Source organism: Podarcis muralis, chromosome 5 (assembly GCF_964188315.1).
Source record: "Podarcis muralis chromosome 5, rPodMur119.hap1.1, whole genome shotgun sequence".
NCBI classification, from domain to species: Eukaryota; Metazoa; Chordata; class Lepidosauria; order Squamata; family Lacertidae; genus Podarcis; species Podarcis muralis.
The window spans coordinates 71,520,419-71,536,458 of record NC_135659.1 but is presented as its reverse complement, the minus strand read 5'-3'; the positions used below and the strand labels follow the sequence as shown (position 1 = coordinate 71,536,458).

At 45.5% G+C, this 16,040-nt stretch overlaps 1 protein-coding gene across 4 annotated transcripts in view; it reads right to left on the bottom strand.

Annotated features, from left to right (window-relative positions):
* Positions 1-15,651, bottom strand: part of MTCL2 (microtubule crosslinking factor 2) — an 85,472-nt gene extending 69,821 nt beyond the window's left edge. For 3 of the 4 annotated variants that reach the window (XM_028734848.2, XM_028734847.2, XM_028734846.2), the window contains exon 1: positions 14,509-15,651. In XM_028734848.2, coding sequence (XP_028590681.2) covers positions 14,509-15,264 — 756 coding nt within the window. In that variant the 5' untranslated portion in view covers positions 15,265-15,651. The remainder of the gene's footprint in view (positions 1-14,508) is intronic. The other variant, XM_028734845.2, reaches the window with a different exon arrangement.
* Positions 15,652-16,040: the final 389 nt, after the last annotated feature.

The window sequence follows — 16,040 nt, the reverse complement described above, 5'->3', positions numbered from 1 at the left end:
AGAAACCCGTAAAAGAAATGGAGTGGCCCTCATAGTCAACAAAAGAGTGGCGAAAGCTGTACTGGGATGCAATCTCAAAAATGATAGAATGATCTCGATACGAATCCAAGGCAGACCTTTTAACATCACAGTAATCCAAGTTTATGCACCAACTACTGGTGCTGAAGAAACTGAAATTGACCAATTCTATGAAGACTTACAACACCTTATAGAAGTGACACCAAAGAAGGATGTTCTTCTCATTATAGGGGATTGGAATGCTAAAGTAGGGAGGCAAGAGATAAAAGGAACAACTGGCAAGTTTGGCCTTGGAGATCAAAACGAAGCAGGGCAAAGGCTAATAGAGTTCTGTCAAGAGAACAAGTTGGTCATCACAAACACGCTTTTCCAACAACACAAGAGACGACTCTACACATGGACATCACCAGATGGGCAGCATCGAAATCAGATTGATTATATTCTCTGCAGCCAAAGATGGAGAAGCTCTATACAGTCAGCAAAAACAAGACCTGGAGCTGACTGTGGCTCAGATCATCAGCTTCTTATAGCAAAATTCAAGCTTAAACTGAAGAAAGTAGGAAAAACCACTGGGCCGGTAAGATACAATCTAAGTCAAATCCCTTATGAATACACAGTGGAAGTGAGGAACAGGTTTAAGGATTTAGATTTGGTGGACAGAGTGCCTGAAGAACTATGGATGGAGGCTCGTAACATTGTACAGGAGGCAGCAACGAAAACCATCCCAATGAAAAGGAAATGCAAGAAAGCAAAGTGGCTGTCCAACAAGGCCTTACAAATAGCGGAGGAGAGAAGGCAAGCAAAATGCGAGGGAGATAGTGAAAGATACAGGAAATTGAATGCAGATTTCCAAAGAATAGCAAGGAGAGACAAGAAGGCCTTCTTAAACGAGCAATGCAAACAAATAGAGGAAAACAACAGAATGGGAAGAACCAGAGATCTGTTCAAGAAAATTGGAGATATGAAAGGAACATTTCGTGCAAAGATTACCATAATAAAGGACAAAAGTGGTAAGGACCTAACAGAAGCAGAAGACATCAAGAAGAGGTGGCAAGAATACACAGAAGAATTATACCAGAAAGATATGGATGTCTCATACACCCCAGGTAGTGTGGTTGCTGACCTGGAGCCAGACATCCTGGAGAGTGAAGTCAAATGGGCCTTAGAAAGCACTGCAAATAACAAGGCCAGTGGAAGTGATGGTATTCCAGCTGAACTATTTAAAATTTTAAAAGATGATGCTGTTAAGGTGCTACACTCAATATGCCAGCAAATTTGGAAAACTCAGCAGTGGCCAGAAGATTGGAGAAGATCAGTCTACATCCCAGTCCCAAAGAAGGGTAGTGCCAAAGAATGCTCCAACTACCGCACAATTGCACTCATTTCACACGCTAGCAAGGTTATGCTTAAAATTCTACAAGGAAGGCTTAAGCAGTATGTGGATCGAGAACTCCCAGAAGTGCAAGCTGGATTTAGAAGAGGCAGAGGAACCAGAGACCAAATTGCAAACATGCGCTGGATTATGGAGAAAGCTAGAGAGTTCCAGAAAGACATCTACTTCTGCTTCATTGACTATGCAAAAGCCTTTGACTGTGTCGACCACAGCAAACTATGGCAAGTTCTTAAAGAAATGGGAGTGCCTGATCACCTCATCTGTCTCCTGAGAAATCTCTATGTGGGACAAGAAGCTACAGTTAGAACTGGATATGGAACAACTGATTGGTTCAAAATTGGGAAAGGAGTACGACAAGGCTGTATTTTGTCTCCCTGCTTATTTAATTTATATGCAGAATACATCATGTGAAAGGCTGGGCTGGATGAATCCCAAGCTGGAATTAAGATTGCCGGAAGAAATATCAACAACCTCAGATATGCAGATGACACAACCTTGATGGCAGAAAGTGAGGAGGAATTAAAGAACTTTTTAATGAGGGTGAAAGAGGAGAGCGCAAAATATGGTCTGAAGCTCAACATCAAAAAAACGAAGATCATGGCCACTGGTCCCATCACCTCCTGGCAAATAGAAGGGGAAGAAATGGAGGCAGTGAGAGATTTTACTTTCTTGGGCTCCATGATCACTGCAGATGGTGACAGCAGCCACGAAATTAAAAGACGCCTCCTTCTTGGGAGAAGGGCAATGACAGGCCTAGACAGCATCTTGAGAAGTAGAGACGTCACCTTGCCAACAAAGGTCCGTATAGTTAAAGCCATGGTTTTCCCAGTAGTGATGTATGGAAGTGAGAGCTGGACCATCAAGAAGGCTGATCGCCGAAGAATTGATGCTTTTGAATTATGGTGCTGGAGAAGACTCTTGAGAGTCCCATGGACTGCAAGAAGATCAAACGCATCCATTCTTAAGGAAATCAGCCCTGAGTGCTCACTGGAAGGACAGATCGTGAAGCTGAGGCTCCAGTACTTTGGCCACCTCATGAGAAGAGAAGACTCCCTGGAGAAGACACTGATGCTGGGAAAGATGGAGGGCACAAGGAGAAGGGGGCGACAGAGGACGAGATGGTTGGATAGTGTTTTCGAGGTTACCAGCATGAGTCTGACCAAACTGCGGGAAGTAGTGGGGGACAGAGGTGCCTGGCGTGCTCTGGTCCATGGGGTCACGAAGAGTCGGACACGACTAAACGACTAAACAACAACAATTTTACTCTCAAATGAGATTAAGTGATACTTCTCACTGTGCCCTATGCAGAGAGCAGCAAATTTATTCAAGAACCTTATTGCCATTAACAATTGCTGCTTAACCCTTAAGAAACATTTATAACAAGACTTCCTTATTTAAGAGTTTACAGCAGAAACTCTCATATTGGTGTTGCAAATATTAAAACCTATTTATGGATGCATGCCCCTAAAGGCATTTTAACATATTAAACTACTGCCGCAGGGAATATCAATCTACTAATCAGATCCTGAAACAGCTGTATACAAGAGACCTACCCAGAATCCTGAGTCCTTCTCTACTAGACAAAGCTTGTTTTGCCCTAGCATGTGCTGCCAAGGGGTCAATAGGAGGACACGCTAGGAAGGGTAGTACAGCAGCCTTAGATTGGCTGTGAGATTGGGTGTGATCCAAAATGCCAATAATAAATCCATCAACCTGTCTACAACCCCAGCTAGACAGCCCTATAATTCTAATCTGTAAATCTCTACATCCAATACACTTTTTGGCAAATAAATGGACCACAATAAACTGTATATGCACAAGCTATTTTGAGAGAAATGGACAGGAGCAAAGGAAGTAGGTAAGTTCTACAACCATCAGTTGGGCTACAATATCTGGCTTGCATCAACAGCTGCTGCCCCAGTATATATGCCACAACGTTGTTAAGCAACAGACAAGCAACAATATTATAAAAACCCAGAAATCTACCTGCTTCTAAAAGAGAGTTATTACCGGTATTTGTGGCTAGTTAACAGTGCTTTTTTCAGGGGGTACTCAAGGGTACATAATACTGGCACTGCTTTTGGGGGGGGGGTTAAAAATTGTGACACTTACTGCAACAACTTTGTGATGAAAACCAGCACCTATTTTTCTAGAAGAAAAGCACTGCCAGTTAAGAACAACACTGCATTGAATGGGCTAATAAATAAACCAGTCCTAAATACCCTGAACCACGACAAGGTCTAGACCAGGGGTCTGCAACCTTTAAGACAAAAAGAGCCACTTGGACCCGTTTCCGAAGAAAAAACAACAACTGGGAGCCGCAAAACCATTGCAACATTTAAAACAAATATAGACCTGCACGCCCTCCAATCTGACAGGGGGCGGGAAGGTGACGTCGGGACGGTGCGTGACTAACGCACGCACCGCCCCCATGCGACGTCACAGCCAGTACAGCACCCGCCACAGTGGGGAGTGTCGGGGCACACAATGCACCTCCCCCCCTCGCTAGTATCCGCCCTGGAGCCGCGGCAAAGGTGTAAAAGAGCCACATGCGGCTCCGGAGCCACGGGTTGCAGACCCCTGGTCTAGACTGAGCAGCAGCCTAGATAGAATCTGACTCGGAGGAGGAACCAGCCATATCAGAAGAGTCAGAGACACCAGCAGCAGAAGTGCTGAACCCAAACTCTAATGCAGAGTCAACGCCTCAACCTGAAGCCTGCTGAACCAGAGTGATCCCTGAACTGCCGCCTTCCAAGATAGCTCCTCACTGTTTCAAATAAATGTTTCTGTTCTCCATAATCTGAAACCCTCTCTTTTGATTCAAATGAATGGTTTTTGTCTTAATCAGAAAGTATTTTGTACTGATGTTAAATTGCCTATTACATCCATAATGTCAGTGAAAATTACATATACCTAGTAACATTAAGGAAACACTGAGAAGTAACTATAGTATTGTCGAATAATCTTGTACAGTTCTCCCCCCTCACCGCCAAAAGGCAGTATTAATTCAGGGAGCCCACATTTTGAAAAACATGGAAGTTGGAATGCTGCATTGATCTGACCTAGTATGGCAAGGGCTGAACTCATATTCTTATGATCTCGCACTGCAACATGGAAATTGGTATCAAGGGATAACAAGCGAACATTTCCTTAGAGATTAAAAGGAACAAAAGCAGCAGTTTTCAATTAACTGCCAGCCACAGACTGACAGAAGGAACAGTACTGTAATTCACGCAAGGAAAAGATAAGGAAAGATTTCCACAGGGAAGTCTTAAGATGGGCCACCATATGACTGCAGTAGTTTCAGGGTCTCCAGGTTAGGTGGATTAACGTGATGAAGTGAAAAAGACTCGTTTCCCAAACAGCAACTGCTACAAAGGACTTTATGACCTATTAAACAACAAGGATGCAGCTTAGTGGTAGCACACATGCTTTGTATGCAAAATGTCCGAGACTGAATCCGAGGCATCTCCTAGTAGGATTGGGGGGTGAGAGACCCTGCTTGAAACCCAGGAAAGCTACTGCTGTCAGTGTAGACAATACTGAATTAGCAGAAATACGAGCTGACTCAGTATAAAGAATATAGACCACCTTTCTTCAATTTTACCACCACAGATTTGATTTTCCAATCCAATCCTATGCAGCAGTTTCCAAGTTCAGTCTGTCTCCCATCTCCTGAAATGTAATCCAATATATAAACTACAACAACAACTTTGGGCTTTGTCTAAAAAGAACTCAACAATTTTGAGGTCTTCCTAAAAGGTTTTTTGCTTTTTGAAATATGGCAACCCTACAATAACACTGTGCCCACATCTTGCCAACAAAAGAGCAGACAGCTCAGAAGTTATACAGTGGTACCTCAGGTTAAGAACTTAATTTGTTCTGGAGGTCTGTTCTTAACCTGAAACTGTTCTTAACCTGAGGTACCACTTTAGCTAATGGGGCCTCCTGCTGCTGCTGCACCACTGCCACGCGATTTCTGATCTCATCCTGAAGCAAAGTTCTTAACCCGAGGTACTATTTCTGGGTTAGCGGAGTCTGTAACCTGAAGCGTATGTAACCCAAAGCGTCTGTAACCCAAGGTACCACTGTAATGAGAAGGAGCAGCAGGTGGGGGAGGGGAGAGATGAGAGGAAATCATGTCACAGATTTACACCGTCCTGTATAAATTAACAACCAAACAACCACAAGCTTTCAAGCAATGCTACTGCAAATATGCTCTATCTGAAAACTAAAAGGTGCCACAAATTGCTTTTCTTATTACATGCTGCATTAGGGACACAAAGAACTCACATGTTATTAGTTTTTTGCACCAATGTGATGAGAAGCAATGCAAACTGATGAAAAAATTCTAAAACGCAACTTTCCAGATTGTTTATGGAAGTGGTAGTTCTGTGGATCACACTTTCTGAATCACCTATCAGCTCCATTATTATTAAAATTAAGAGGAAAAGCAAGCATAAATTAGGAGCTTAGAGCTTATGAGATTCCTGCAGTGTGGCTTTCCATGGACTAAAGGTTGGATATACATAAATAATATAAGAAAGCACTGGCTGTTTGAGGACCAGCATTTCCTGTTGCTGACTTCTGGTGTATATCCCTACCACACTTGGGGAAGACAGAAAAAACAAAGCAGACTCATAGCCAAGTTTTGCTTTTTACTAAGAAGGGAGGGTTGAGGGAAAGGCATGAGGTGATCAACTTTAATGTGGGGTGTATGAAGACAAAGCAAGCAGGAAAAGCCTGAATCGGAAGATGAGCAGAAGGCCAGTTGGGACCCCCTGGGCTAAGGCCACTCCGAATCCCATCTGTCAGTTATCTAAGGCATATGCCTGTTATTTTGAAACGTGATTGGCTTCGAAGATTTCTCCTCCCCTTGTTGCAAATGGAATCTCCAGTGCCATTCTTTGTCTTCACATCCCTCTGCAGCTGCCGGCATATCACATCTCACATTTTCCATTCTGCTGAACAGGGACTCAGAGCTCTTGTTCCCCCCACACTGGGATGACAAGGCGGTGGCTCGTGGCTGGCTGCTGTGTTTCTTAAAGGCACAGTGCCTCAAGCATGAAAATGTTCCCATCTCCTTTTCTTAACAGGTCTTTGAAGCCAGAAAGGAAAAGGAGAAGCAGGTGGCTGGTCCTTGCATGTTTATTCTACTAGTCAAATGGAGTGGATTGCTCATCCCTTATCAGTACAACTCCTCAGAAACAGGAAGGAAAACTTCAGCTACAGAGCTTAAGACAAGAGCTTCCACACACGACTGCACTGTGCTCCTCGGATCAATAGAATTGAAGCAAACTTACAGAGATATAGATATTTTGAGACAGACGTTTCTGACAAGCTTGTGCATTTCCCCCCAGAAACTACAACTAAAAATCCAGCAATGGGTTTATACGCAAGAAGGAACAAGGGCTAGTCTTTGAAACCAAAACCCACCGAGTAATCTTGACTTTGTCCACATTTTTACAGCTTGGGTTTGGAGAAGGAAAATAATAGTGATAATAACTGCAAACCAATCAAGAGTGAACTCTTAACAGTTTCCTCCTAGAGAAACATGTTTTTAAAATAAACATTGTATCCAAAAAGAAATAACTGTTGTGCTTAAATGTTCTCAAACACAAGCAGCTTTTTGTGATTTGTCTGAGGTTTTTTTTAAAAAAATCACAGGGATTGTTATATATTTTCATTTATACATTTAGTAAGAGCCATTGCAAAAGCAAAGTGCTTGGGATTTGGAAATATTTCATAAGCCCCAGATAATAAGTTGGGCATGACAGGGTGATTTATCAAAAGCATTAATGGGGGGATGACCTTTAAAGGCAAGAAAATTCACCTCCAGCCCTCTCTCCATCTTGCAGACAGCAGCTTACCAACCACATCCCAGGAGCTTTTTCACTTTCTTTGAAACAACCAAGTAATATTCTTCATTTTGCTTACTTTCCTTTTCAGTTTACAGTGGAGCATTTCTGTCCATCTGGGGCTTTTGACCAGCTGGAAGAGGCAGCAAAATAATGCTTAGGTCTTTGGAAAATTAGCTAAACCTACAATTCTGAAACTAGGTTTCTCCAAAAATGAAGATGGAAAGGAATAATCAGACAACATATGCTTTTTGGTAGGCTACTACTCATTCCCTTGCCTTGGAGTCAACCAGGGACTAATTTCCCAATACCAGGTGTAAGTCATAAGAATAGGTTCCAAGGAATATTTTTTTTGCCCATGGGTCCCCCATTTCACTACTATGACTTCAGAAACACTTGACTATGCATGAGAACTCAAAAGTAAACAACTAAACAGAAGAGACTGTCCATTACTGTGAATGGACTATGCAACAAAATACACATAAGCTTCTAGCCCTTGTTGCATTAATTCACATAGAGACAACCTGCAGCTCAAGAGCTACATGTGGCCTGCAGTGCAACTGATTGGTGCTGGAAACAGCTGAAGACTATAAGAATCAGCACATCCCTCAGCTGTTTCCAGCACCAATCAGTAGGGAAACAAGAGGTGGTGCAGGATGAGATCCAGATAACTAGCACTGGGAAAAGCTGGTGAGGCCACTAATTAGCTCTCTCCACAGCTGTTTCCAATGCCAATCAGCTACACAATGGGATGTATAGGTTCCTCCCAGTCAAGGGGATGGAAAGTGTTGAGGTGTATCCTAATCTGCATAATCCTCAACTGTTCCCAGCACCAATCAGCAGAGGGAGGGAGGGAGGGAGGAGACATGATGGGATCTCAACTCTGTTTATGAGTGAGTGTGTAATAATGAAGCTTGGAGGCTGTGTATAGTGTGTGTGAGAGGAGGGGGTGGAGAAATTTACTCAACAAAAACAAAGGCATCCCCACACACTGACACCATGCAGCCCTTGAGTAGTAAGTGACAAAAAAATTGCCCGCCCCATAAGACAGGTTTCTCCCACCGTTCTGCATACTAAGATTAGATGCAGCTGCAATGGTGCTCAAAGAGTATCCTCAAGAAAGGAGTACACCCCAAATAACAGCAGGTTTCAGATGAAAGTAGAGTATGTGCGTGTTTTAAAAAGGGCAGATGCATTGTTTTTTCAGCTATTAAATATTCCAAAATTCTCTCTTTCTTAGTGCCCCAGGTGGCATAAATACTTACTGGCATCACCACCATACTGTCTTACTAGGAAATGCTATCTAGGCCTTGCTGCCTAGATTTGTATAGATTTGTATAGTTTTGTATAGTATAGTCAGATTTCTATAGTTGTAGCTACCTAGACCAGGGGTCAGCAAACTTTTTCAGCAGGGGGCCAGTCCACTGTCCCTCAGACCTTGTGGGGGGCCGGACTATTTTTTTTTTGGGGGGGGGGGAATGAACAAATTCCTATGCCCTACAAATAACCCAGAGGTGCATTTTAAATAAAAGGACACATTCTACTCATATAAAAACACGCTGATTCCCCGACCATCCATAGGCTGGATTGAGAAGGTGATTGGGCCAGATCCGGCCCCCAGGCCTTAGTTTGCCTACCCATGACCTAGACACTGCCCCAGGTTTACTATTGTATCTGAATTGTGCATAGATGCCTCGTAAAATTCACTTCTCAACAATTTATCATGGGGGGGAGGGAACTCTGCAGCATTCTCAGCCAGTTTGCACGAAATCAAACACTAAAACTATGTCCACCTTTGTTCTGTGCCATCAAGTCTCCACCCCACAAGTCTGCCTCTAATCCACCCCACAAGTCTGCCTCTAATTAAGAGTTCTGCCTCTAATTCCATACCCACCAAGCAATCCCTTCACAAAAGGTGTACTGGACAGCTAAGTCAGCAACCTGAAAAACAGCTGTAGATGACAGATATATAACACTGTGTTTACCATATACACGAGAAAGGGTGAATGGGGGAAATAAATGACTTGGGAAATCTGTTCCCTCAAATGAGGGTAGCACTGTCAAGTGAATCCTAAGTATGGTAAGTGGATGGAGGCTCCAGTCTAAGCTTTGTTGCTGCAACAAACAGGATCACATCCGTATACAACACTGGAGCAGATGACAGGCTACAATTCAACTAACTTTTGAGTCTGTTTTTAATTCTTTGTAAGGTCAGCTTTGAGTGCCAAGACTGGGGCAGCTCAAGCATACTTGACTTGGAAATGCTAGCCTTGCTGAAAGTAAATCTAATAGTTTGTATTCATCCAGATCTCTTGAGATGTTAGACGGGGGGGGGGGGGGGGGACATTGTGACACTTTGTATTGCCATACAGTATTTTAAGACTACTGTGAATTGAACGTGTGGTCTTTGTACTACTCTGTTTTTATGCTCTAGTAAATTTGAAAAGCTTATCTTGATCATGTCAATTAATCAAACAGAAACTGAGATTTTGCAAATACGGTAGGTCTGCTTTGAAGTAGCAGATCAGCTCTTGCAAAGTTTGTCTTTCTTATCTTAGTCACCAATCATATTACCAAAATAAATATTTATAGAGAAAAAATAATTTAGCTGAAATTGACTAGAATGAAATTGACTAGAGTGAAAACAAACTACAAGGTGCTAAGTTTCAAAGGCTGATAAAATCAACCCTTACAGTAGCAGACGTATCGCCAAACATGTAGAAATGCCAAGTCTCGAACAGTCCCTAAGATTTTAGTGAGTGTGTGAAGTGCACGCTTAATTATATAAAACTAAAATCAAGTGAGACTTAAGCTGCAATCCTATACTCCATTAAACCCTATGGGACTTAGTTTTAAGTAGACATGTATAGAACTGCAGTGTTCTGCTATAGTCCTACCTAAGCACATTTACTAGAAAGAAACTGCAGTTAAACTCCTTAAAATTTACTTTTAAGGAATCATATATAGGATTGCCCTGTTAATCATGCCCACAGTTTTTAGCATAAATGTCCTTGTGTAATTCCAATTAGCATGGCATGTTATTATATTACCATGGCAACTTTGAATCTGCACAGCCGTTTTATATCAGAATACTAAGAAGGGCCAGTCTAAATTAAGTCTTGACTTCCTGCCAGTTTCCCCTTTGCTTAGAAGGGAAGAAAATTACCAACTACTTTATTTGGCTTTGTATGAACTGACTCTACTAAGCAGTCCCCAGCCCTATAGCTCAGAAGTTCACCAGCCTCTGAAATCAGAATGAGCTGCACGCATATAAAATGTGTGGGTGTAATGGGTTTACACTATAAGCCTGTGTAATTCTAGCGTAAAAAATATTCAGATCCATAACTTCCAAATAGAAGCAGGGAGAACATAGTGCTGGCCTTGAGGCAGGGAAAGGGCATCCATGAACTAAGAGTGTCACAACTGCAAGGGGCAAATCAAGAGGCAAGATTTGTGTGCTGGAACTTCTAATGTGGCTGTCCCTTGAATCATGCCACCGGGTGCAGTTGTCTAATCCTATGGAAGAGCTGAGTGTGGGTGGTGTTCAACTATGTTTTACATAGCATAAACCCACTGAAATTAATCAACAGGGCTATGTTAAGTTCATTAATTCCAATGGGTCTTCTCAGGGTAAAGCTTAATTTAATACCACCCCTGATGTTGTGGAACTGACATACTTTCAACAGGTCTCTAAGGTGCTACTGGACAATTTTATTCATCTATTATGCTTTCGACAGTTAGAATGCAGATAATAATAGCAAGGAAGGTGAAGTCAGGTGTTTTGTATTTAAACCATCAAAACAACCCTTGTTCTACTCCTCCCTCTCCCCTCCCCCGCCCCAAGGTAAGGTTGACCTGAACAGACACAGCATTTGTTTAATGACAAGGAATGCCTGTAGGAAAAATAGGAGCCAACACTTACTTGAACATAGTAGTTAGAAATCATGCACATTGCAAACCCAGGACACAGATTGAAAATATATGGGAGTAGGAATGACCAACACAGTAATTAAATGGGGGAGGGCTGAGTCACCAAGTGGGTCAGTAAGGACTCTCAGCCATGGATGTTGCAAAAGATGACTTTCTCAGGTGCGATACGCTACACATGGATGCACGCCCACCGAATGCCAGATTCCACTGCTGGCTCTTCTAGCTAAAAGAGTGGAGAACAACTGTTCTGAAAGGCAAGAACGAGACCTGGGTAGATAAAGCATCCCCCAGAAAAATGGTTGCACAACCATCTTCTATATCTAATGATTTTTTTCCTAGCTTGTTTTATATAAATCAGATTAGACCAGCATATTGGTTGCTTTCCCCCCAAATACTATACAATATAATCTTACACTTAAGGGACTCTTGCTCTCCACCCTGCCAGACCTCTCAGAGGCACTAAGAGCCTGTGCTTCAGCCAGCAACCTAATCCACTGGTTGTTATATGCAGCCATTCAATAAACACCTACTACCGTTGCCATGCCAACATCATCCTGCAAAATAAACCCATCACTGCTCAGTAGTACTACCAAGAGAAGCAAGGCAAAAGCTGAGCTTGGCAACAGCCCAAAGACTCCCTACCATTCCAGAAAGCACAGGGCTACATGTCTAGCAATGCTCTTACATTATCCAAACACTACGATTCCTCCAAGTCACTCTAGGGACACATCTGCAAAGTAGCTTTCCATGCTATTAATTAAGCTAAAAACCAGAAGCATGGAAAACATCCTCCAAGAAAGCAGGTACATTTTCCCCACTTTGAAGATGGAAAATGCACTGACATTGTAGAATGCAATACTGTATCTGACAGATCAGCCCATCTGCACATGGACAGCCAGGAATATAAGAGAATGCTGAAGTTTCAACAACAACATGTGGATGTATGGGAGAGTCCAGAAGCATACTAAAAGTGCTTCTAAAACTTTTAGAAATTTCCATGTGGATGGGCCCTGAAAGTCTGTATAGAGCTATATAAATATACTGCGTCTTTCTGGGTGGGGAACGGGAGCACACCCAACAGGACCAAGTGTGTGTCTGAAACTAAATAAACCCTGCAAAAACTTAATTACCTCCAAAATGGGTAATTCTGATACATAGAGATGAATGCAAATGCTGCCCCACATCAGATCATCTGTTTGCCAGATTGGGAATTTCAAAACTAATAAATATTATGGAACTTAGAGGTGCACCACCAAGTGTAATTAAGAAGAGAACCACACATTACAATAGAAACATGGGTTTCACGATTCACTCATCATGCTATTGTAGGAGGGTATTCAGAATACAGAATTGGCAAGTGGAAAGAGAGAGTGCTTGCAGGAGAGAATCACTGGTTCTTCCCTGCAAATAGCCCCCAGCTCCCACAAGGATCAAACACTGTCTTCCCTACCAGTCAATTTTTCCATACAAATCCCTCCACTCCCTGGTCATTTTTCAACATTTTTGGTCCAGACAGGCTCTGAAATCAGCAGAAAAAGGAGGATGGGAAAATGTCTCCAGTGGGGATTTACAAAGAAAAATCTGCAGAAATGTGAGTGGTGAAAACATCCCTTTTCACCATTTCTCCCCTGGAAATGCCATATACACCAGGCGTTTGCAAATGTAGATTTGGGAACATATCTGTCAAAGGATGTGCTTCAACACATTCACCTGGCTTCTGCACAACTCTGTGTCCCAGCTGTCATAACCAGTAACACTCATCATACAGATTCCTCAGATTCTACACAGACCCTCTATGCTACAGCCAGGCATTCCTAGAAACACCCAGTAATGCAGTGGAAACTCTTCAGCAATCAGGAGCTGTGCTTTACATTACGACTTGGATACAGAGTCACCACAGGGAAGTGGCTTCCCACGATGATAAAATAACCTGCAACCAGCCCTAAGAAATTGCACATAGCCCCTGGAAGTATTTGCTTAATTAGGCCCCAAAGTCTGCCTTCCTTGAAACACTGATGTGGCTATGACTTGTGCTAGAGAGTCAAGCTATTTATTACAAGAGAAAATCCTGGGCACCTTTTAGCATGACGCTGACAACTATGAATTTGATTCTGGCAGCAAAGAATTTGAAATAAATGCCGGGATGTGAGGAATTAGCTTTGATTTCAAGATAGAAGATATCTTCCTCTAAGGATATGCAAGTTCTGTTTGATGAGATGAAGAATATTTCTCCTTGGGGCTTTATGATGCTATACAATACCTTCTTTAGGAATGAGAGGCATCAGTACCAACATGGCTTTCTCTGATACCAGAGAAGGTCTTAATGTCACTAGAAGGCATCTGGTTCTACATATGTTGGGGCTCTGTTGTGCTAGAAGGTGATGCAAAGCCTCAGTTACATATGACCGAGGGGCAGCTATTCCATTTGATTCTAGAGAAGAGAAGTAATTGACACTATGGAGTGTCTGCTCCAAGGAACTGATGCTGGGCTGGGGGAGGAACTGCCCCATGAGGCAGAGGAATGCCAATTACAAGGAGCTTTAGAAAGCCAGCAGGTGCTGCCTCTGAAGATGTGGGCATGTTCCACATAACCAGCATCCTGTAGATGCTGGACGGTGGAGATCATCTTTCATTACAGAGCGCCAGTTCCAAGGAAGCATTCTGAAATTCTGGGTGGCAACAGGTCTTGCCTAAGGTCACAATATATCTGGCACATAAGATCTGTTACAAAGGGGGCATTAATCCTACCACACAGCAAGATGAAGAAGCCTTTTTCAGTAATGCAATGCCAGGCACAGAGGTGAAGGCAAGAAATGATCTCCCAGTGGTACACAGCAAGACGTTTGCTGCTTTTAGGAACACATGAAGCTGTCTTATGTACCTTCTGCATGCAGACCAGGGCTGCAGGGAGATGTCATGTTTGAGGATGCGCAACATGTTCCACAGGGATAACGGCCTGCAAGCTTAAAATATGTCTTCCCTGTGCAGGGGGGTGTCAATGTTTCGCTTTGCTGAAAAACACCTGTTTAATTTAAAATTTAGTTAAGGAGGGTTCCTCCTTTTGGGGAGGGAGGGGTGTTGGAGAGGAGGGGCGTGACTTCTTTTCGGATGAGGACACGCCTGCCCCTCCTGGGTCCGCTTAGTGCCCGCTCCCTTGTCCCACGAGGCTCGGAGATTAGGGTCGGGGAGGGGATCTGTTGCACGATGCTGCTATGGGGAAACCGGCGGGTGTTTTGTGGGGAAGCGCAGCTCCCGAGAGCTCGTTCTCTCCCCGCCGAGCTGCCCTGAAGCGAACCCAGCGCCCCTCACCTTGAGATAGTCGTTCTCGGAGCGCAGTTCCTCCAGCTCCCGGGCGACGCCCGCGTCCAGCAGCTCCTCGGTGAGGTCGGAGAAGGCCAGCGAGGCGCTGAGAGGCAGGCGGCTGCTGGCCAACGAGGCGGCCGTCGACGGGTCCTCGGGCAGCGGGGACGCGCCGTCGGCGGAGGCGCTGGCGGGCTGGGCCGGGGCGCTGCTGCTCGGGGGCGACTCGGTGTCGCTGCCGCCGCCGCTCAGCCCGCCCAGCTCCAGCAGCGACAGCAGCTTGGCCTCCTCCGAGGCGCTGCAGTCCGACACCTCCGAGCTGCTGTCCGTGAGGGCGAGCGGCAGCTGAGGGCGCGACGACGACCCTTTGGCGGAGCCGCCGGAGGTCGCGGCCCCCTCGCCCCCCGCCGCGGCCAGGCGGTTCCGCCCTTTCATTCGGGCCCCGGCGCGGCCTGCCGAGCCCTTCCCGACGCCCCTGGCCCCCGCCGGCGGCGTGGCCTTGCCCTTCTTGTCGCCGCGGCCATCCTTGGCGCCCCCAGCCCGGCGCGAGTGCCCGCCCCCCGCGCCCGGCTTCCCGGAGGAGAACGAGGCGGGCGAGCCCGGGTGGCTGCCGCGACGGCTCTTGGCCAGCGACCAGCCGGGGACATCCTTGGGTCTGGCCGGGGACGGCGCTCGCTGGAGCTTCTTCTTCTCGGGAGGCGGCGGTGGCGGCGCCGGAGCCGAGGCGAGGGGCTGGCTGGACTCCGCCTCAGCCGGCGCTGCCATCCCCGGCGGGCTGTAGGCGCGCTGCCGGTTCCTCACTGGGGGCCCCGGAGCGCTCTGGGGCCACAGTCGCTTCTCATCCTCGCGCCCGAGGAAACCCGCTCCGTCTTCTCTCCGGAGCTGCGCGCTCCCCAGACAGGTCTCTCCGGAGCGAAACAGGGTCAGCTTGGCCGCTAAACCGCTGCTGCCGCCACGCCGCGACGATGCTTCCTTCGCCGAAAGCAGCAGCAGCAACAAGCTCCTCCGCCTGCCTCCCCTCTTCTGCTTTCTCCGCCCAGCCGCTAAGCCGGTGACGCGCGCGCGGTCTGGGAACAAAAGGCGGAGAGAGGCGCCCGAGGGGGGCGCTCGGATCCTCGAGGCAACAGCGACCTCCTTCTCCGGACGGCTGAGCGCCGAGGCAGTTTTCTCCCCTCTGTGGATGGAAAACAGAGAGAGAGAAACATGGCGTGCCGGCCTCTTTCGTCTTTCTCCCGGGATCCTGCAGACTGGGCAGAAGCGGTACAAGCAGAGCTCTCAGCCCCTAGATTTTATTTTACACCGGGGTTCAGCCCTGGAGGAACATGCAGGGTAATGAGTTCTTCTGAGCACACGCAGAGTACATTAGCGGCACTACAGTGGCGCTTCGTATTGTATCTGGGATTAAGAGGTACGCCTTCCTTCCAGACTGCAGTATTTGCAGTTTCCGGATATGCCTGAGCGCCCCCGACACATCTGTATTTTTAACTAACTAACTACTAGGCTGGAAAATGCTGCTCCCCGTCCATGGGAAAATGCTGTTC